This window comes from Cebus imitator, unplaced genomic scaffold (genome assembly GCF_001604975.1).
Source record: "Cebus imitator isolate Cc_AM_T3 unplaced genomic scaffold, Cebus_imitator-1.0 Scaffold193, whole genome shotgun sequence".
NCBI lineage: Eukaryota > Metazoa > Chordata > Mammalia > Primates > Cebidae > Cebus > Cebus imitator.
The window spans coordinates 167479-190101 of NW_016107508.1; the positions used below are offsets into that span (position 1 = coordinate 167479).

The 22623-nt window shown below is 45.0% G+C and overlaps 1 protein-coding gene across 8 annotated transcripts in view; it reads right to left on the bottom strand.

The window, feature by feature from the left end:
* TTC7B (tetratricopeptide repeat domain 7B) overlaps window positions 1-22623 on the bottom strand; it is a 215736-nt gene that overhangs the window by 164457 nt on the left and 28656 nt on the right. For 7 of the 8 annotated variants that reach the window (XM_037745151.1, XM_037745149.1, XM_037745150.1 and 4 more), the window contains exon 3: window positions 17628-17796. In XM_037745151.1, coding sequence (XP_037601079.1) covers window positions 17628-17796 — 169 coding nt within the window. The remainder of the gene's footprint in view (window positions 1-17627; window positions 17797-22623) is intronic. The other variant, XM_037745152.1, reaches the window with a different exon arrangement.

The window sequence follows — 22623 nt, forward strand, 5'->3', positions numbered from 1 at the left end:
TTGCATTTCTGATGACCAGCAGCCCCACCGGATCCACCACAGAGCTGTGCTTTGTGTCCCCACCCAGGAGTGGACTCAGCACATGAAGACCATTTTCCCCACCCCTATGATTGCATCCCCAACCAATCAGCAGCACCCATTCCCTTGCCTGCCAAACTATCCTTGAAAAACTCTAGCCCCAGAATTTTCATGGATTGATTTGATTAAGAACTCCATCACCCATGTGGCACAGGCAGCTGTCCACTCATGTAAATTAATTTCTTTTTTTTTTTTTAATTGAGACGGGGTTTCACCATCTTGGTCAGGCTGGTCTTGAACTCCTGACCTTGGGTGATCCGCCTGCCTTGGCCTCCCAAAGTGCTGGGATTACAGGTGTGAGCCACCATGCCCAGCCAATTAAATTCTTTATTGCAATGCCACGGTCTCATTGAGTTGGTTTTGTCTGAGCAGTGGGAAGGAAGAATGCAATGGGCAGTTACACTTCTGCAATCTTTACTTGGTTTAACAACATATTACCTGCCCAGTGAGGTAAGCTAAAAATTTCACTGTCATCTGGATTCCTCCCTCAACCACCTTCCCATTCTAACTCCCAATACACAGCCTATCTCTCTGGCCTACTGCTTCTCTTTCAAATGACTCTGGATTCTGACCTGCCTGCCCTTGCCTTGATTCAGCCCTTTGTACTTAGAATTTAGGCTTTTGCAGTACCTCTGATATCTGTCAGAATCCAGTTAGGATAATGAAAACACTCTAGTTCTTTCAAATAAAGGGAATTGAATGTATGGAATTGTCTGTATAGGAGATGAAAGAGAATGTAACGACTCTGGTCATTACAGGCCAAACAGGATGGTTTGTACCCCAGAATTCTGCAATAGCAGGAAGCCATTAACATCCCAAGGACTGGAAAGAACATGGGGAGGAGGTAGAGTCTTAAGAGCCCAGAAGCCGGGGCCATAGAGAGCCAAAACCCAGAGGAAGCTCCCTGATGGCCACTACAACTACAGAGAAAGGTTTCAAATGACAGAAGCTAGGACAACTGAAGAGACATCATTGCTGGCAAAAGTGCTGCCCGAGGCAGAAAGAAATTCCACGGCTTCTCTCTCTCTTCCAGTTTCCTACCAGTACCTCTTCTTGACCAAACCCAGGCAAAAACCACTGACTTGGGGACCTGGAAACAACCTGCAGAATTCAACCCACTGAAATACTGGACAGAGACAGGACCCAAAGACAGCTCACCCCCCTTAACCAGTCTCCTTTGCTAGAATCTTTAATTCCTTCTAATCTATTTTCCACTCTGTGCCAGAAAGATCTTTCTTACTTAAAAACTTAATTAAGTCATTCCTCCTGCTTAAAACTTGGCAGGGGCTGGCAATTTCCTGGCAGAAAAAATAGGACTTATTCACCAGGCTGATTTTGTCAGTCAATTTGCAAATATAGGAAGTGTTGCTTCCCTTAACTATGACACTTATCAGGTTTGCTCTATAACATGAGATGAACTCCTACTCAAAGTATAGCTGTAGAACAGAATAGAGACTGCCCCTGAAAGTCATCACCCCTGAAACTGGGTTGTTTGCCATGATCAAGAGGCTAAAGCCTCCAATGAAAACATACCATACAGAAGGACAGGGACAGCAAATAAAGGCTATTAAAATCTATTAAAACAACAGGATAACTACAGATTAAATTAGTAATCAAACAACTTCTACAAAGAAAAGCCCAGGCTCAGATGGCTTCCTTGGTGAACTCTAACAAATACTTAAAGAACTACCACCAATCCTTCACAAACTCCTCCAAAAAACAAAGGAGAGAATACTTCACAACTCATCCTATAACACCACTGTAACAAAGGCATCACAAGAATACTGCCAATATCTATTATGAATTTAGGTATTAAAATCCCCTACAAAATATTACCACATGGAACCTAACAACATATTAAAAAAATGTATTCCTGAAATGAATCCCATTTGGTCGTGGCATATGACCAAATGGGATTCATTTCAGGAATGCAAGGTTGGTTTAATATATGAAAATCATTTGGTGTAAAACACCATATTTTAGAAATAAAGCACAAAAATTAAATGAACAATGCAATTTAAAAAAGCATTAGACAATGTCTAACACCCTATAATGATAAGAACATTCAACAAACTAAAAAGAGAGGAGAACTTCTTCAAGTTGATAAAGGCTATCTATGAAAATGCCACAGCTAACATCTTTATGGTGAAAAACTGAAAGTTTTCCCCCTAAAATGAGGATGTCCACTCTGGTCATTTCTACTTAACATTGAACCAAAGATACTAGCCAGCACAATTAAGCAATACAAAGAAACAAAGTCATCCAGATTGGAAAGGAAAAAGTAAAATTATCTTTATTTGCAAATGCCATGATCTTATATATTTTAAAAACCCTAAAGAATTCACAAAAGCAATATTATAGCTAATACATGAGTTTAGCAGGTTTAAAGGATACAATATTAATATACAAAAATGAACTGTATTTCTATACCCTAGTAATAAGCGACCTGAAAGTGAAATTTTTAAAACGTTTCACTTATCCTTAAGGTGGCCAGTTATATGGCCAACCCCAGAGGGAAAAAAAAGTTTCACTTATAATAACATAAAAAAGAACATTTAGAATAAATTTAACAAAAGGAATGTAAGACTTGAATGCCAAAAACCTACAAAACATTTTTGAAAGAAATTAAAGAAGACATCCCATGTTCATGGATTGGAAGACCTGATATTGTTAAGATAGCAATACTTCCCAAATTGATCTATAGATTCAACACAATCCCTATCAAGTATTATTTCTTACATTAATTTACAACCTGACCCTAAAATTTATATAGAAATATAAGCTAAAACAATCTTGAAAAAGAAGAACAAAGTTGGAAAACTCACACTTCCCGAACTCAAAACTTACTACAAAGCTACAATAATAAAGATAGTGTGGTACTGGCATAAGAACAGAAATACAGACCAGTGGAATAGAACAGAGAGTTCCAGAAATAAACACTTACATATATGCTCAACTAATTTTCAACAAGGATGTCAAGACAATTCAATGGAGAAAGAACAGTCTTTTCAACAAATGGTGCTGAAACAACTGGAGATCCACATACAAAGGAATGAAGCTGGATACTGGAAACACATACAAAAATTAACTCAAAATGGATCAAACACCTAAATTTAAAAGGAAAAACTATAAAACTCATAGAAGAAATCACAAGATTAAATCTTCATAAACTTCATTAGGCAATGGTTTCTTAGATACAAAACCAAAAGGACAAAAATAATAAAATAAAAACATGAACTGGACTTAATCAAAATGAAAAATATTTGATTTCAAAGGATATCACTTAGAAAGTGAAAGACAACCCACAAAATTGGAGAAAATATTTACGAGCCATATGTCTGTAAAAGGAATTGTATGTAAGACATATAAAGATCTACTAAACTCAGTAATAGAAAGACAAATAACACAGTTAGAAATGGGCAAAGAGGCCAGGTGTGGTGGCTCACACCTATAATCCCAGCACTTTGGGAGGCTGAGGTGGGTGGATCACAAGGTCAGGAGTTCAAGACCAGCCTGCCCAAGATGGTGAAACCCTGTCTCTACTAAAAATAGAAAAATTAGTCGGGCATGATGGCAGGCACCTGTAATCCCAGCTACTTGGGAGGCTGAGACATGAGAATCGCTTGAACCTGGGAGATGGAGGTTGCAGTGAGCCAATATCATACCACTGCACTCCCGCCTGAGCAACGGAGTGAGACTCCATCTCAAAAAAAAAAGCGGGGGGTGGTGGGGGTGGGTAAAGAATCTGAATAGATATTTCTCCAAAGAAGATATATAAGTGGCCAATAAGTACAAGAAAAATTGCTTAATTCCACTTATCTTTAGGGAAATGAAAATAAATACCACAATGAGATACCATTTCATACATTCTAGGATGGCTTTAATCACAAGGACAGATAACAACAAATGTTGATGAAGATGTGAAGAAATTAGAACCTCATGCAGGTGCAGCTGCTTTGGAAAACAGCTTGCAGTACCTCAAAAACTTAAACTCAGAGTTACCACGTAATCCAATAATTCCACTCCTAAGTATCCAAGATAAATAAAAACCCAAAATGTTTTGGATGGGATTATGTTCACCAAAACACTTGTACACAAATGTTCATAGCAGCATTATTAATAACAGTCATATACTAGAAACAACCTGCTAGAAACAATCCATCCACCAACTGATGGATTAACAAAATATGCAAAATGGTATATCCATACAATACAATTCAGCCACAAAAGGAATGACACATGCTCAACGCATAAGAACCTTTAAAACATTATGCTAAGTGAAAGAAGCCAGATACAAAAAGTCAAATGTATGATTTCATTTATACAAAATGTACAAAATGTCTAGAACAGGCAAATCTATAGAGATGGAACATAGATTAGTGGTTGACTTAGGGCTATACAAGTGGGGTGGGGTTCAGAAAATGGGAAGTGACTGCTAATGGGTAAAGGTTGCTTTTTGGGAGTAATGAAAATTTTCTGAAATTGATTGTGGTGATGGTTGCACAACTAAAAACCACTGAATTGTACATTTTAAAGGGTTGAATTTTATGGTACATGAGTTATAGATCAATAAGTCTGTTATTTAAAAAGATATAAACAGAATTCCAGGAAGATGGTGGAGTATGAAGCACCAGGAATCTATCTCCCCCGACAGACAATTATTATGCTGGCACAATCTGTTCAATATAACTATTTTGGAACTCCAGGTCTCTCGAAGGCTTGCAATTTCCAGGGGAAAGCTTGATGGTAACTTGCAGTTAATTTCAGCTCTTTACACAGTAGAAGCTGTGAACATGTTCCTAGAGAAGCAAATATGAAGCTTGCCGGAAGTTGGGTGGGCAAAGAGCGCCCTGTCTTCCAAATATTGGGTATCTGTGTTCTGATCACGGGCTGCTGCTTCTGATCATGGGGTGAAGACAAAGAGGCAGTAGCCATTGTTGCTGCACCTCGCCTCGTTGTTGCAAGCCACCCTGCAGATACCAACAGAAGTGACACCTAGAGGATTTAAAGGGCCAGTGCCCTTCCTCCACAACCTGATTTTTCTCTTTTTCCCTTTTGAGAGCTAGACATTCAAGACTAGAGCATTCAAAGGCAACTACATATATGGGGAAAATCAGATGGTTGACCACGCATGCCCATGGAAAGGAACAGACTCCGAGAAGACCTAAAAAGACCTCAAGTATATACCCCAGGCTGATCCTTGGCACAAAGACAGCCTACAACATTAAAAAATTAAATTAAAAAAACAAAAAACAGCAAAGCCTGAGGAACAGGGAGAATCCTATTTCTAGAGTTATCATATTATTAGATTCAAATGTCCACTTTTCAACAACAACAAAAAATCACAAGGCACATACAAAAAAGTGGAGAGAACAGCCCATTCAGAGGAAAAACATATATCAACTGAAACTGTCCTTGAAAAAGACCTGATGGTGTATCTACCAGACCAAGAAACAACCATTTTAAAGATGCTTGAGGGACTAAAGGAAGATGTGGTGAAAGTCAAGAAAATGATATATGCACAAAATGGTAATGTCAAAAAGAAGATAGAAAACCTAAAATGAAACCAATAAAAAATCCTGGGCTGAGTGCAGTGGCTCACACCTGTAATTGCAGCACTTTGGGATGCTGAGGCAGGAGCATCGCTTAAGCCCAGGAGCTCAAGGTTACAGTGAGCTGTGATAGTGCTACAGTGTTCAAGCCTGGGTGACAGAGTAAGACCCTATCTCTATAAAAAATAGAGGTGAAATTCTAGAGCTGAAAAAGTACAATAAGTAAAGTGAAAAATTCACCAGAGGGTTTCAAAGGCACACTTGAGCAGGCAGCAAACTTGAAGACAAGACAATAGAAATTATTGAGAATAAGTGCTGTGGTTTCAATGTGTCCCATAAAAAGCATGTATTGAAGTCTTAATCCCCATTGCAACAGTGTTGGGAGGTACAGCCTAATGAGAGATGACCAGACCATGAGGACAGAGTGAGTGGATTAATGCCATTATCTTGGGAGTGGATTCGTTATAAAAGAGGAAGTCCAGCCCCCTTTTCCCTCTTTCTCTCACCCTCTCACCTTCCACCATGGGATGATAAGGCAAGAAAGCCCTTGCAAGATGCCAGAACCTTCATATTGGACTTCCTAGCCTCCAGGAATGTGAGAAATAAATTTCTTTTCTTTATGAACTACCCAGTTTCTGGTGTTATGTGACAGCAGCATAAAAAATGACTAAGACACTGAAGAACAAACAGAAAAAAAGATTGAAGAAAAGTGAACAGAGCCTAAGAAACATGCAGGACACCATCAATAGAACAAACATATGCATTGCAGGAATTATAGAAAAAAAAGGGAGAAAGGAACAGCGAGAATATTTAAAGAACTAATGACTGAAAACTTCTGAAATTTGGTGAAATAGAAGGCCAGATTACAATCGGCTGATATATTTAAAGTCAACCAATGTATTAGTCTGTTTTCACACTGCTATAAAGAACTTCCTTGAGCCTGGGTAATTTATAAAGGAAAGAGATTTAATTGACTCACAATTCCACATGGCTGGGGAAGCCTCAGGAGACTTACAATCATGGTGGAGGGGGATGCAGTCACCTTCTTTGCCAGGCAGCAGGAGAGCGAGCGAGTGAAGGAGGAACTTCCAAACGCTTAAAAAACCATCAGATCTCATGAGAACTCACTATCAGGAGAACAGCCTGGGGGAAACCGCACCCTTCCCTTGATACGTGGGGATCACAGGTCCCTCCCTCAGCACATGGGAATTATGATTTGAAATGAGATTTGAATGGGGACACACAGCAAACCACATCAACCAAGAATCCCATATCTGCCAAAGCTGTCCTTCAAAAGTGAGAGATAAATTAATAAATTCCCAAGTAAACAAAAGCTGAGGAGGTTTTTTTTTTGTTTTTTGTTTTTACCACTAAAACTGTCCTGCAAGAAATGCTCATAGAAGCCATGCAAAGTGAAATAAAAGGACACTAAGCAGTAACTCTAAGCTATATAAAGAAATAAGGATCTCAATAAAAGTGAATATATTAGTAATTATAAAACTAGTATTATGGTAACAATGGTTTGTAACTCCACTTATCTGCATGACTTAAGAAACTAATGCGTTTTTAAATTATTGCTCAAAAACTAGTATTATCATAACTTTGGTTTATAATTCCATGTTTTGTTTCCCATATGATTTAAGAAACAATACACTTAAAAGAATTGTTAGCTTATGTTTTGGGGCATACAATATATAAAGATATAATTTTGTGACATCAGTAACAGAAAGGGGTAGGGATAGAGCTTTACAGGAATGGAGTTTTTGTATGTTAGTCAAGCAAGCTGGTGTACATTTAAGTTAGTGTTACAACTTTAGAATATTAAATTGAATCCTCATGGTAACCACAAAGAAAATGGCTATCAAATGTACACAAAACAAAATGAGAAAGAAATTTAAACATTTCACTACAAAAAGAAATCAACTAACAAAAAAAGACAATAATGCAGAAGGCAAGGGACAAAAAAACTATATAAGGCATGTAGAAAACAGCAAATCCCTCATCAGTGCCTACTTTAAATGTAAATGGATTAAACTCTCCAAACAAAAGATGGAGACTGACAGAATGGATTTAAAAAAACATGATCCAACTATATGCTGTCTACAAGAGACTCTAGATCCACAGACACATACACATTGAAAGTGAAAGAATGGAAAAAGATATTCCGACCGGGCATAGTTGCTCACATTTCTGATCCCAGCACTCTGGGAGGCTGAAACCAGCCTGGGCAACACAGTAAGACCGCATCTCTACAAAATAAAATTTTAAAATTAGCCAGATGTTGGGCCAGGCACCCTGGCTGACACCTGTAATCCCAGCACGTTGGGAGGCTGAGGCAGGCAGATCACCTGAGGTCAGGAGTTTGAGACCAGCCTGGCCAACATGGTGAAACTCCATCTCTACAAAAAATAAGAAAAATAATAATGTAAAAAAAAATTAGCCAGATGTGGTGGCATGAGCCTTTAGTCCCAGCTACTTGGGAAGCTGACCCAAAAGGATCACTTGAACTCAGGAGGTTGAAGCTGCAGTGAGCTGTGATCACACCAGTGTGTTGCAGCCTGGGTGACAGAGACTCTGTATCAAAACAAATAAACAAAGACATTCATGCAAATAGTAATCAAGAGAGCAGGGATGGCTATACTAATACCCAATAAAATAGACTTTAAATCAAAAAAGGTGCTGGGTGTGGTGGCATGCTCTTGCAATCTCGGCTATCTAGGAGGCTGAGGCAGGAAAGTCACTTGATGCTAGGGGGTTGAGACCAGCCTGGGCAACATAGCGAGACCCTGTCTCTGCAAAAAATAAAAAAAATAGCAGAGTTATGATGGTACACATCTGTAGCTCTAGCTACTTGGGAGGCTGAAGCAGGAGATCTCTTGAGCCCAGGAATTCAAAGTTACAGTGAGCTATGCCAGCACCACTGCACTCCAGCCTGGGTGACAGAATGAGACTCCATCTGTAAAAATAAAAAATAAGAGACAAAGAAGGACATTATGTATTAATAAAAGAGTCAATACAATAAGAAGATGTAACAGTTATAAACATTTACACATGTAACCACAGACCATCAAAATATATGAAGCAAAAACTTCATATATTGAATTGAAGGGAGAAACAGAAAGTTCCACAGTAGTAGTTGGAAACGTCAACAACCCCCTCTTAATAATGAATAGAACAACCAGACAGAAGTAAGGAAACAGAGGACTTAACACAGTAAACCAACTAGACCTAACAGACATAACCAGTCACTCTACCCAATTTTCTGCTCAAGTATGCATGGGACATTTTCCAGGACAGACCACGTGTTAGGCCACAAACTGAAACAAAACGTGGCATGTGCACACAATAGAGTATTACTTTGCCTGCAGATGCAAGAAAATTCTGACACATGTTACAACATGGATGAACCTTGAGGACATTATGTTAAATGAAATGCAAGCCAGTCACAACAAGGCAAATGCCACATGACTCCACTTATATGAGGTACCTGGAGTAGGCAAAATCAGACGAATAGAAAGTAGAATGGTGTCTGCCAGGGGCTGGGGGGAGGAGGGGAATGGGCAGTTATTGTTTCATGACTTTTTAAAAGGAAAGGAGTTCTGGAGACGTGTGGTGGTGCACAACAATGCAAAGAATACATTTAATCCCACTGAGCTGCGCATTTAAAAATGATGAAGATGTACGTTTTGTTATATGTGTTTTACCAAAATAAAATAACTTGGGGAAAAAAAGCTATAGCGTGTATTTATAATACGAAAACTGAAATGGCCTAGATGTTTCATGGGCAACTGGTTCAAAAATATTCACAGGCCGGACACCGTGGCTCATCTCTGTAATCCCAGCACTTTGGGAGGTCATGGCAGGAGGCTCGCTTGAGCCCAGGTGTTCAAGACAAGCCTGGGCAACGTGTCAAAACCCCATATCTACAAAAGATACAAAAATTAGCCAGGCGTGGTGGCACTTGCCTATAGTCTCAGCCACTTGTGGGGGCTGAAGCAGGAGAATCCCTTGAGCCCAAGGCGGGAGATGGAGGTTGCAGTGAGCCGAGATTTCGCCACTTTACTCCAGCCTGGGCGACAAAGCAACACTCCATCTCAAAAAAGAAAAAAATTCATAAGGCACACCACTGTGCAGCCTTTAAAAACTATGTTTTCAAAAATATTTCATGACATTGAAAAGTAATTGTACACACACACAGACACACAGAGTGAAAAAAGAATATAAAATAGTATATAAAGCATAATCCCAGTTGTATATAAAAATATTAAATACATTATATATAGTGTGTGTGTGTGTGAGTAACAGTGGTTAACCAGCTCAACTAACAGTATGGTACCTGATTCTATTTATAAATATTTTTAAATAAGTATATATAGTTTTCTTTATTTTCCAAACAGCTTACACTCAATACACAGCTGAAGAATAAATGCCGATTTTTCAGTCAAAGGGATGGCACTCAGTGTTGGCTGGGATGCGAGGAAGCTGTTTCCTCACCCTGCAGCAAGGAGCGCACACAGGTACAGCCATTCTGCAGGGCAATCTGGAAATACCTCTCTTTTGACCCAGAAACTCTACTTCTGGAAAGCTCTCCTAGGGAAGTCATTAAGAACAGGCACAAAGACCATGCTGACAGGGTACTCATCACAGCCTCGTGTATAACAGTGGAAAACCGCCTACACGTCCAAAACTAGAGGCTTTGGTTAAATAGATTATACGTCATCCATATCATGAAATGTTATACAGCTGCTTAAATGTTACAGAAATGTATCTACTGTCACGCAAAGTGTTTACAATCTATAGTGAAGTAGAAAAAGCAGGTCACAAAGCAGTATATGTGGTATAATCCCACTTTTATAAAAAAAATTTCACACATATAGGAGGTGTAGAGAAGATCTGGAAGGAAATGAACTATAGTGTTAACAGCAACTGCCTTGAGTAGATGGAGTAATGGATATCTTTATGGTCTTTTGATTAGTCTACATTTCCAAATTTTATTCAAAACACGTGTATTTTGTCTATATTAAGAACAATAAGGCCGGGTGCGGTGGCTCATGTCTGTGATCCCAGCACTTTGGGAGGCCAAGGCAGGAGGATCGCTTGTGTTCATGAGTTTGAGACCAGCCTGGGCAACATGGTAAAACCTCATCTCTAGAAAAAATACCAAAAAGTTAGCCAGGCAGGGTGGTGTATACCTATAGTCCCAGCTGAGGTGGAAGCATTGCTTCAGCCTGGGAGCCAGAGATTGCAGTGAGCTGAGATCACACCAGCCTGACAACAGAGAGATGCTCTGTTTCAAAAAAGTAAATACATAATAAATTTTTATAAAGAACAATAACATAAAATTGTGAGGGATGGAACCAGGGACAGCTAGAGGCATTGCTGGCTAGCAGTGTGGCAGGTAGGACCTTCAGGAACAAGAAGGGCAAGGCCATCACAGCCACCTGCTGCTCCCAGCCTCAGCTGTCCATGAGATCTGACTATTCAAATCCCCTTCCACTGACCTTGGATTTATATATTCAAAGCATCTTCCCATTTTGTCTTATTTAGTCTTCTCAGTACTCTTGTGAGAGTATTATTAGCTCTGTTTTGTAGATAAGAAAAACCAGACTTAAATCACTCACAAATCACAGAACATAATCAAGGCTGAGCAGGTTATCTCACACCAGAATCGAAACAACCCTATCCTCACTCACAATGGGTGATTATGCTCCCACTGAGGGGCAGCTCCGTAAAGCGGAGAGTACAGATGCTGGAGTCCACAGGCCTGGCTTTGAATCCCATCTCAACTCTGAAAAGCTTCCTCTTAACCCCTCTGCAGGGAATGATAATCCTAGGGTCCGGGATTGTTCTCAGGATAAGCGCAATCACGTAGGTAAATCACTCTCCATCAGCACTCAGTAAATGCTCAGGCACAGGAACCCCCACCTCTCAGGGCAGCTGAGCTCTCCAGCAGCTGTGAGGTTAGAAACTGGCCTCCGTAAATGGGACTAACATTGAACTTCATGCAGTTTCCAATGCCCAGCTCTGCCCTGTCCCTGAGGCCAAAACAGACCAAGTCTTCCTTCCTCCAAGAGTCCTCCACACAGGTAAGGCCTGCTCCTCCATCCCTGGAGGCTGCTCTTCCCCAAAAAGCCCCGTTCCTCTATTGCTGATCGGTCTCACGCGGTCTAGTCCCAAAATCATCTCCAGTCCGCAGCGACCCTCTCACAGAGCAGTCACCTGGCTCCTCCCCAATTTTTCCTTCTCTTCTTCCCTGCAGGGGCTGCCTCAAAGAAGAAAATAAAGAGCCCTGGGCCTATTTGATGAAAGGGCTTCTATTCGGAGGAGGCACTGCTGTGGACATCTGTCATAGACACTGCCTGTCCTCTGATCCCCCCAGTGGGACCAGCCCCTCTTCACCATGGCTTTCATTCAGAGCCTAAGCCAGTCACAGGTCATGTCGCTGGTAACTGGATCAAGGATGAGAATGTGATCCAGTAAGACACAACAAGAACCCAGGGAGATGTCTGAGGATCACACCCAGGAGAATGAGAGTCCGGAGCTGCTCTGCTCACCTGGGGCCCGAGATGGGCAGTGACAGGAGGGGAGGGGATCATGAAACAGGGAGGAAGAATCCATGTCTTTGAGCCCCGTATCCAGCTGCCACTGAAGTCAGTTGGGGTTGGGTTTTCTTTCACCTACAGCTGAAAAGGCCCTAATGCACAGATCCCGGCAGAAACCAGAAAGTGGGTCTGCAGCTGGCGTGGGCAGTCAGCACTGCATAGACTGTTTGTCCCTCTGCACATGCCTCAGGCAGGAGCTTAGGCCCTGCCCTCAGAAAGCCCTGTGGGATGCAGTTGTCGTGGCTGACTTGGATTTGCACTGTCCCCTCCACCCACTCTGTGAAGAAAGCACACCCGCTCACTCCATCTGCCTGCCAAGCATGTGGCCGGGGCTGGGCAGAGTGGATGACATGGGTAGCTTCTCTAGCTGCCCCTGATTTCTGGGTACTTCGCATCCTCCAGCACCAGCGACAACTTTCCCTTCCCTAAACCATGCTCCAGGCCTCTGATCTTCATTTGATCTTCCCCTAAAGATTCCTCCGCCTTAAATGTATGGATCCCAGGTCCCATTTCTTGATGGCCAAACCCTCTGCCTGACAAAGCAGACCCACGAAGGCACCAATGTGTTCACAGAAGAAAGCGGCCTCTCCCTCCCCATAACCAGATGTTGCTACCTGGCCATCTGAAGGGGCCTATCCAATTGTGGTCAAACCCAAGGGATACGTAAGAATAAAAATAACCCATTTGTTGATCTGCCCGGGTGCTAAGTGCTTTACATGTCTTCACCATTCCCTGCAAAAACCCTGTAAGGTAGATATTATTATCTCCATTTGCAGATGAGAAAACAGACCCAGTGGGGTGAAAATAATCTGCCCAAAACGTTTTAACTAGTAAGTGACAAAGCCAGAGGTCAAACCTGGACAGTCTGACCCCAAAGCCCCATGCTCTTAGCCACTGTGTCAGAAGAGCAACTTCCACCCCAGGAGCAGGGAGGAACGGAGAAGGTAAAGGAACTCTGTAAAGCGCCCGACACGGTGCCACCTTCCCCACCTGGGCACAGAGGTCACTCGGCTTGACAGAAAAGCTTCCTACCAAGAAACATCTCCACGTCGTGGTCCTGCCCTGGACTGTATGACATAGGGCAAGTCCCTTCTCCTCTTCGGTACAGTCCCATACTGGGAAATAAAATGTCTGCATGGAGGAGGACTGTGCAGGCCCCATTTACTCTCCAGTCCTCTGCTTCGTGCCGTGCAATCCGGAAAGGAAGTTAATTCCCCTGCTGTCTCCAGGCCCCAGTTTTTAAATTTTAAATTTAAAAATTTTCAGCTTTAAAATTTTATTTTAATAAAAAGGGAACTGTTCACTTTGTCTCTTCTATTAATTATGTTTCCGTTTATAAAGCAAAGACAGGTGCTTACTTTCATCTAGGTACATAGAAAAGAAAGCCACAGAGAATGCTGAGAAAGCAAGTAGCCCTGTTACAGAAGCCAGCCAGGCAGGCACGAGCAGGGCAGGAGAGGGCTCCCCCTGACACACACACACACAAGGAACGTCAGGTGACCAACAGGTGATGGTCAGGCAGTTGTTAGCTGTTCCTCTAAAATAATAATTGGTAGCAGCCCGCATCAGGAAAAGGCAGTCTCCCAATAGATAGAAGAAACTCGAAACTGGTGATCAGCAGCTTCCCAACAAGTTCTCAGGAATTGGGGGAGTGCGCTCAAGCATGTGCACCGAGAGGCAAAATGGCGACGTGTAACAGTATATGACCTTCCTCTAGGAATGCTAGATTGGCAAAGGAAGAACGCCTTCAGTGGGCATGCATACAGCTCCAGGTGTTTCTCACGATTCTGTCCTAATGTACTGTGCTATGACAACATCGAATATGATTGACTGAATGGGTGAGTCCCAGGAGGCTTCAGAGAAGCCAGCAATATAAGCTTGAAGGACAGAACTTGCAGGAGGGAACCGAGCAAGGGTGAGGCATTAAGGTAGAGGAAGCAAGGGCGGGAGTGCAAGTCTAGGGCATTCTCGAGCGGCCTGAATGTTTTCTTCTCAAAGAAACCTCACCTGGCCCAAGCAAGTTCCAGTCCATGTGCCAATATAGAAGAGCATTTAGGAACATGGCGTCAGACTGAGACCCCCTTCACCAGTCAGACGAGATTCCCTTCTGCCACTCAGAGGAGAACAAGGGCCCTGGAGCCAGTCTCTGAGGTCAAGTCCTGGCTCGACCACTTCCTAGCTGTAGGACCCTGGGTAGGTTTACCTAACCTCCCTGTGCCCCAGGTTTCTCTTCTGTAAAATGGAAAGAATAATGGTGTTTACCTCATAATAAAGACTGAATGAAGGCCAAGTGCAGTGGCTCACAGCTGTAATCCCAAAACTTTGGGAGGCCGAACTGGGCGGATCACCTAAGATAAGGAGTTCAAGACCAGCCTGGCCAACATGGTGAAACCCTGTCTCTGAGAAGATACAAAAATTAGCCAGGTGTGATGGCACACGCCTATAATCCCAGCTACTTGGGAGGCTGAGGCAGGAGAATCACTTGAACCCAGGAGGCAGAGGTTGCACTGAGCCGAGATTGTATCATTGCACTCCAGCCTGGGCGACAGAGCAACACTCCATCTAAAAAAAAAAAAAAAGAAAGAAAGAAAAGAAAAACAGGGAATAAAAAAAAAAAAAAGAAAGAAAGAAAAGAAAAACAGGGAATGAGATACTAGGATAAAGGGCATCACACCTGGCGTGCAGGAATCTCTCAATACCCCGCGGCCACTGCTGCACTTCCGCATAGCCTCACCTCGCCTCATTTCTCTCTTCTGTAAATTCAGGGTTTGGAGAGTTAGAGACAGGGTATCCCCTAACACGGTGCTGGCCCACAGGAGGTTCTGAGAGCTGAATGGTGCAGCCTTCCAGTTCCCAATCAGCAAAGGCTAACGTTGCCTGGCAGAAGGAGGGACTCTATCTGAAAGCCCTGATCAACTCAGACCTCAGGTCACCAGGGAAAAGTTGAGGTGACAAAGAAAGTATGCAGGTCAATCCCACTGCCTAGAGCAGTGTGCAGAGAGCATGGGGAGGGACCAACATTCAGATAAACCGCTGGCAGCAGCCTCCCCTTAAAATTCTTAGGGACCTTGGTGAAGAAAGAAAAGCCAAGAATATTCCTACACAGAGCTAGGACCGAGGGCCTCTTGAACTCCTCAGAGAATGGGCCTGTCTCTGGGCATCTCCATGAATCTGGCCGGCAACTACCCTGTTAGTACAAGTCACTTCTAGTCCCCCATGCCCCACCCAACACTCGGCTCTTCAGCTGACATTGCCATCGGCTCACTATGTGCCGGCACTGTGGAAGCATGTTGTGTGTTCTATCTCATGTGTCCTCGTGACCAGCCCATGAGAGCTTGATGGGCGGGGAAACGGGGACAGAGAGAGGCTAAGGAACCTGCACAAGGCCCCAGAGCCAGTATGTGACAGACAAAGAGTAGGACCCAGGGAGATGGTCAGGGCCGGTGCCCATAACCATCCCTCTCCACTGCCTCTCACCTGCCCAGCAGGCTCTCCGGGGCCTGGAGCCCCCAGAATGCCAGCCACTTCCTCTAGGCAGAAGTGACCCTTCCCTCTCCCAGCACACATGTGACTCTACCCGTACTCACAGAAGTCAGAAACTAGTCAGAGCCAGATCTCCCGTGAGCCAGCAGGTGTCCCAAGAGCCAATGCCACAACCTCATGGGTAGGGGGCCCACTGCTGACCACATATCACCCAGGGCCAGGCTCAGGGACCAAGTCGCCTGTCCTCCTTGCCCACCTTTCATGGCAGCCACAAGACTGAGCTGGCAGTGCCACCTGTAGACAGCCTGTCTCCATTTAACTATCTCAGAACCAATCCTAGGATGTGGGCTCTGGACAGGCCCCAAAGCCACCTCCCACCACCACCTAGCAAGCCAACTCCTGGTACAACCCCACCAGGCCCCAGGGCAACTGGGCAGGTGGAAATTGCTAGATGACGTTTTGCTCTCCTTCCAGAATACTGTTGCTGGCCACACACAAACACACAGCTCCTGAGGCATGTGAGGTCGCTGGGTAAAGCACCAGGGAGAGAAGAGCGTGGCCGTGTGGCACAGACCCCAGCAATCCCGATAGCTCAGCCAGATGCAAACAAAAGCCAAATGCTGCCAAGACCCCAGAGGCAGCCTCAAAGGAGCGTGCCCATTAAACCTCCAGAGTGCCCTGTCAAAAGCAATGGCATTTTTTCCTAGCCCACGGGGGCGTTTAGAAGATTAATGAGATGAACCTGGCAGTACTCAAGGGTCCCCAGGGAACTGGGTGAATACATCATCCCCATCACAAAGCTCTTAAGAAGTGTGCCGTGGGCTGGGTCTTTGTTCAGCGCTGCATAGGACAACTGAGTCAAACAGGCTGAACCACCTGTAGCCCCCACATCTCAGCCAGAAAGCACGGCCAGCACACAATGGCCAGCTCACAACTGTTCTGCAGGGGCAAGCCACCTAGCGCCCTGGCCTCTGCCAGCCACAGTCAGTCACCGGACACGGTTTGAACAGCAGACGGCTGAAGGACAGGAGCCACTCCAGATAATCCACTTCTTGCTGTGGCCTTAACAAGTCCCATTCAAAGTGTCCCTTTTCCTCTAGGAAGCCTTCCTGGCCCTGCTGGCCTGTAGTGACCTCTCCCTATTACCCATCCCTAGCTTGTACCATTTGCTGCCCTGTTTGGGGTTGAGATTTTAAAATTTCTATGCAGCATTTAGAATGTGCCAGGAACTACGCTAAATGCTTTACATACATTATTTGACTTAATCCTGCTAAGAGCCCCTTGAAGTGGGCGTGATTATGCCGGTGACAGACTGAGGAAGCGGCGGCTGGGAATGGTCCAATCGTCCGTGTGTCCTGTGCTTCCAGACGTTTTCTTCTCATGAGATTGCATTCTCTCGCACTAGAGTGCAAACTGCTTCATGGCAGTGAGATATTTACACGTTCTTCTAGTCCCTGAATAGGTGCAGAGTTAACCAAGAGAAGACTGATTGCTAGTGATTGCTGCATGTCAATCCATTAGCCTTCATTAACCCAGAGGCGGCATTAATGAATAAAAACACCATTGGCCATGTGACCAACTGACAACATGATTCGAATCCCTATAGATGCTGCACAGAATTTGAATTACCAAGAAAGGTCCCCGCTGAAGTTGCATGTTACTTGTCAAGAAACTTTGCTGAAATGTTTTTCCTTCATCCCCTTCAGGGACAGCTGATGGCCACTGGCTCAGAGGAACAAAGCCCTGCTTGGCTTAACATGACCCAGCACCTGCAGGGGGGTGGCCCCAGCAGCTTTGCTGGGAACTGTCAAATTCGTCACCAGCCAAGGGCCAGGGGTCAAACAGGCAGCTCCCAGGAGGCGCTGCTGGCTCCAGGGCACAGGACACTCGGGGGAGAAGGCAGGGGCCTCACCTTTGGTAGCGTAGGCTTCTGCGATCACCCGCAGCCTGTAGGGGGGGGCAGCTGTCAGCGGCAGGTCGTCCAGGCCCACCCGGGCATAAATGTTCAGAGCTTCTTTATAATCACCTTCCACATAATTCAACTTGGCCATGATCAAATTGGATTCTTGTAGGAATTCTGACTAGAAGGAAAAGGAGAGAAAGAAAAGCATTTTCCTACAATTTTAGGTATGATACCTCAGAGCCCGGCGAGCTGTTGCCCTAAAACCCCACAGCTCCCCACGCAACTGCTTGGACGTGAATGCTCTGACCAGTATTATCCACAACTGGATAATTCTGAGCAGTATTATTCCACAGCGAAATAGTGGAAACAACCCAAATGTCCATCAAAATGTGGGCTGGCCATAAAATGGAATATTACTCAGTTGTAGTAAAGAATGACATACTGCTATGTGTTAACACATAGATGAACTCCAAAAATGTGATGCCAAGTGAAAAAGCCAGTCACAAGAGGCCACATATTGTATGCTTCCCTGTGTATGAAATGTCCAGGATAGTCAAGTCTGGAGTCAGAAAACAACAGATTAGCCTTGGCTAGGAATGGGAGGTGGTGCTACTGGTTATGGGGTTTCTTTGGGAGGTGATAAAAATGTTCTGGAATTGATTGTGCTGATGGTTGCTCACTTCATGAATATACTAAAAATCACTGAATTGGACACTCTGAATGGGTGAATTCTATGGCATGTGAATTACATTTCGATAAAGCTGTTGCAAAAACCAAATCAAAATAAAAACTCTGCGGCTCCCCTCAGGCCCATGGCTGGGCTGGGCTGGGCCAGCTGGGATGCTTCATAAGTTCAACATACAAGTACCTGACTCAGAAGAGGAAGCTGCCCAGACATCCCGGTGGGTCCTGCCATGACACCAGAGATGCACCACAACACTGTAACCCAAATCATCAAGGAGAGCCTTCCTAAATGGATGCGAAGATCAGGACTTGCTTGTTTTCCAGTATGAAGTTTCTCACTGAGCCACTGAAGTTTGTAAACTGAGGTGGCCTGGTCCCCTCCCCAGAGGCTGAGGGCTGGAAGTTCTCTGTGGGCCCCCCTTCCTCCCAGTCATCGAGGCTGGCCTGGCCAGTCCCCCATTCCCCAAAGCCTCATCATGCCCTCCTCACTGACCCGTCCCCCAGCACCTAGGGAGAGAACACGCCACCCTGCCACCTATATTAGGAAACAGGTTTATCTTCCTTGGCCAGACCTTCTCTTGAGAGCCCAAGCTGTTCAAAGCTGTTTTTTTGCTTACAGAAGCACACCATGAAACTGCACTATTTATGCTGTAACCTAGAGCTTTGATGGGTGGACCGCATGGCGCAGGAAGCCAGGTACGCATGTTACAACAGCTATCTCAGCCAAGGTCGTCGGCTTCCATGCATTTCTTGGAAGAGAGCAGGGACATCGGGCAGCACTGGAGAGGATGGCAGAGTGGACAAGGAGGGCTGATGGGAGCAAAAGCGTTTATGGGTGGCCCAAGGGAGATGTGCCAGAGGAATCTGAATTACGTCTGGAGACAGAGAAATCAATGCAGACTTAGAAAAGAGAAAAAAGCATCCAGGCCAGGTACGGTGGCTCACACCTGTAATCCCAGCACTTTGGGAGGCTGGGGCAGGCAGATCACTTGATGCCAGAAGTTCGTGACCAGCCTGGCAACATGGCAAACCCCATCTCTACTAAAAATACAAAAATTAGCGGGGCATGGTAGCAGGCACCTGTAATCCCAGCTACTCAGGAGGCTGAGGCACAAGAATTGATGCCACTGCACTCCAGCCTGGGCAACAGAGCGAGATTCTATCTCAAAAAAAATAAAAGCATCAAACACAGGGGTTCTCCACCCAGGTTAGGGACAGGCCAGGCTTGGGTATTTTGAAAACATTTCCTAGGACATTCTGAGAAGTCATCCCTCCTTCCCCAAGCGTCTAGCATCTGAGAACCATTGGATTAAAGGCAAACTAAAGGAGGAGGGGGAATGAGGAGTTAGCATTAATGGACACATCACAAGAGGTTCCGTTTGGGGAGATGCAAAGAGTCCTGGAGATGGAGAGTGCTGACAGCTGAGCGACAATGATAATGTACTTAATGCCACTATACTGTACACTTACAAAGAGCTATAATGTTAGGTTGTATGTTACGTATATTTTACCAAAGGGAAAAAAAAACAGTTAATAAAAGCAAACCAAAGAGGCAGGTGGAGAAAAAGCTTGAAGAAAATTGCAGGCCTAGAGGCACAGTTTGGACACACTGGGAAGGCCTCGCTGGATGAGTCTGGTCTGCACGGAAGCACAGGAAACAGGTTGGCCAGGGTGCCTTGACTGTCTGGGTGTGGGACAACAGCCCAACACCGTGCTGGGGGCCACCTTGCTCACAATAAGGACCATTTCCTTTCCTTGAATCAGAAGCCAGATGTCCAAACTCCTAGTCCAGGACTCTTTCCATCCCACTACATGGCTGGCTGGCTCTGGTCTTCCCAGCCTCAGTTCACTCAAGACAAGCTGGACTTAAGCTCAAGGAAAGAGAAAGTTTCACATCAGCCGAAGTGAGCGGGACAGCACACCCATGCAAAAGATGTGCGGCTTCGGAACATTCTTTATAAGACGGAGGAAGCTGAAAAACAGCAATGGGAGAAAAACTCTCCAGGTAGAACCAATAACACAGCAAGAAATTATGTGTATCCAGTGCTACACAGCTTTGAAAGAATTTCTCCATCTGAGCCTCAAGACAATCCTGGGCTAAGTAGGCCTGTAGCTGAGAAACATGGCGCTCAGAGAGGTAAAGTAATTTCTCAAGATCACACAGCTTATAAATCCAGAAGTGGACTCAAACCGAAGCATTTTAATTTGAATTAAATTCAATGGCTGGGTTCGGTGGCGCACGCCTGTAATCCCAGCACTTTGGGAGGCCAAGGCGGATGGATCACCTGAGGTCAGGATTTAGAGACCAGCCTGGCCAACATGGTGAAACCCCATCTCTACTAAAAATACAAAAATTAGCTAGGTGTGGTGGCAGGTGCCTGTAGCCACAGCTCCTCAGAAGGCTGAGGCAGGAGAATTGCTTGAACCTGGGAGGTGGTGGTTGCAGTGAGCCGAGATGGCACTCCGGCACTCCAGCCTGGGCAACAGAGCAACACTCTGTCTCAAAATAAATAAATAAATAAATTCATGTGCTTACTACCACACTGCATTGTAGAGGATAGAAAGCAAAACCTATCAGCACCTGGTGAAATGAAAGGGGAATTTTTCAAGATGAAGTTGTGGAAGGTGGACAGGGGAAAGAAACGAGCCAGATATCTCCCCCCACACCTCCTGGCAGACGCACACTTGAGTCTGGCTAGCCATCACTGTGAGCTGTGGCCCACTTGCCTGCCGTCCCTCCACCCTCTCCTGCTAATCAAGACCTGCCACCTGTGTCCCCAGATCAAGACCTACCCCTGTGTCCACCTGTGTCATCATCTCATCACCATGTCATATGTTCAGAACATATGACAGGCCAGGCTGGTGTTAAACTCCCGGCCTCGAGTGATCTGCCACACACCAAAGTGTGGCATGGCACTGACAGAGAAACTGATCGGGGAAAGAGACCTGGCTTTTGAAGCCCAAATGCCACAGGAAGTCCTTAGGCACCTGGGCTCCCTATGAGGGGCTTTATGTTTTTGCATTTTTGACCTCACCAGCCACCCCCTAGGGGCCTGGGGTGGGGTCCCTACGTAGAGGTGACGCTCTCCAGCCACCTTCTAGGGGACTGGAGCTGTGTCCCATGCAGACAACATACACAGAGACCATTTTGAAAGCAGCTCTCTATCAGGGTTTCCAGAAGCCTGTGGCTGCACCACTGACCAACACCTAACTTACTTAAAGGTTGCCCAAGCCCTCTGTTGCAACAGGGCCGAGGAGGTGCCAGACGACCAAAAGAGAAACAGCTCAAAATGAAAGCTCACAGGCTTAGAGCATGCAGGAGCCTGGAAGGTCCGAGCTCACCCCTCTAAGAGCCCATCCCATTCGAACCTACAGAAACTTCAGGGAGGCGAGTAACCTCCCCAGGGTCACTCAGCAAGTCAGGAGCAGGCTCGAGTTTGCAGTACAGATATGAAAGGTAAACCCAAGGAAAACATGGCTTCCCAGGGGGAAGCGTGCACACGCAGACAAGAATAAAGACCAAAAACAGAGCCCCAGAGGATTCTGAGACAGGAAGAGAAGAAAAATGAAAAAGACATCATCAAACTTAAAAGGAAACAGAAGTCAGAGCTCCAGAAGTTCACCAAAGACTGTCCTCAGTGGGAAATACATCCTGGGGAAATAAGAAGGGGGGTCCTGGGGAAGACAGGCAGGATGGAGGAGGCTGCAGATAGCCATCTGAACTAGGGGAAGCATCTGGAGCCAGGGGACCTGGGGGCTACCGGGGGGGGCGGTGCAGAAGGGCAGGGTTGGAAGAGATGACCCCCATGAAAAGCAGAAGGAACTGAATGGGGAGTCCCAAGAAGAAAAGAAGGAAAGCCACATGAGATGGAAAGGAAACCTGGGTATAAGAAGACCAGAAAATAGAATGGACAGATAGGGGGCATCGCCTAAGATTCCCTGTGCCAGAGGATGAGGGTCCTTGCTCAGGTGCAGGGAAGTTCCTGGCCCCCTCCCAAATGTGACACCAGGCCTGCTGGCACCAGTTTGGAACCCCCCATAGCTCTGGACCACAGTGGCCTGTTACATTCATGAGCAGGAAACTGTGTGTTGAGTACCCCTTCTGATGAACTCCTCTCTTTTCTGGAACTGGTTAACATGTCAGGTTAAGGTCTGGGTTATATCGGAGAGCTTCAATTCAAGCATCTGAGAGATAAGTGGCATTGTGCAGGATGGCGTGTCATGAAGACTCTCATCAGAGAGATCCTATTGGGCCAGAAGCCCCAGAAGTGGTCAGCCCGCCTAGAGATTGATGCATCCACCCAACAGGGAGCTGGCCTGC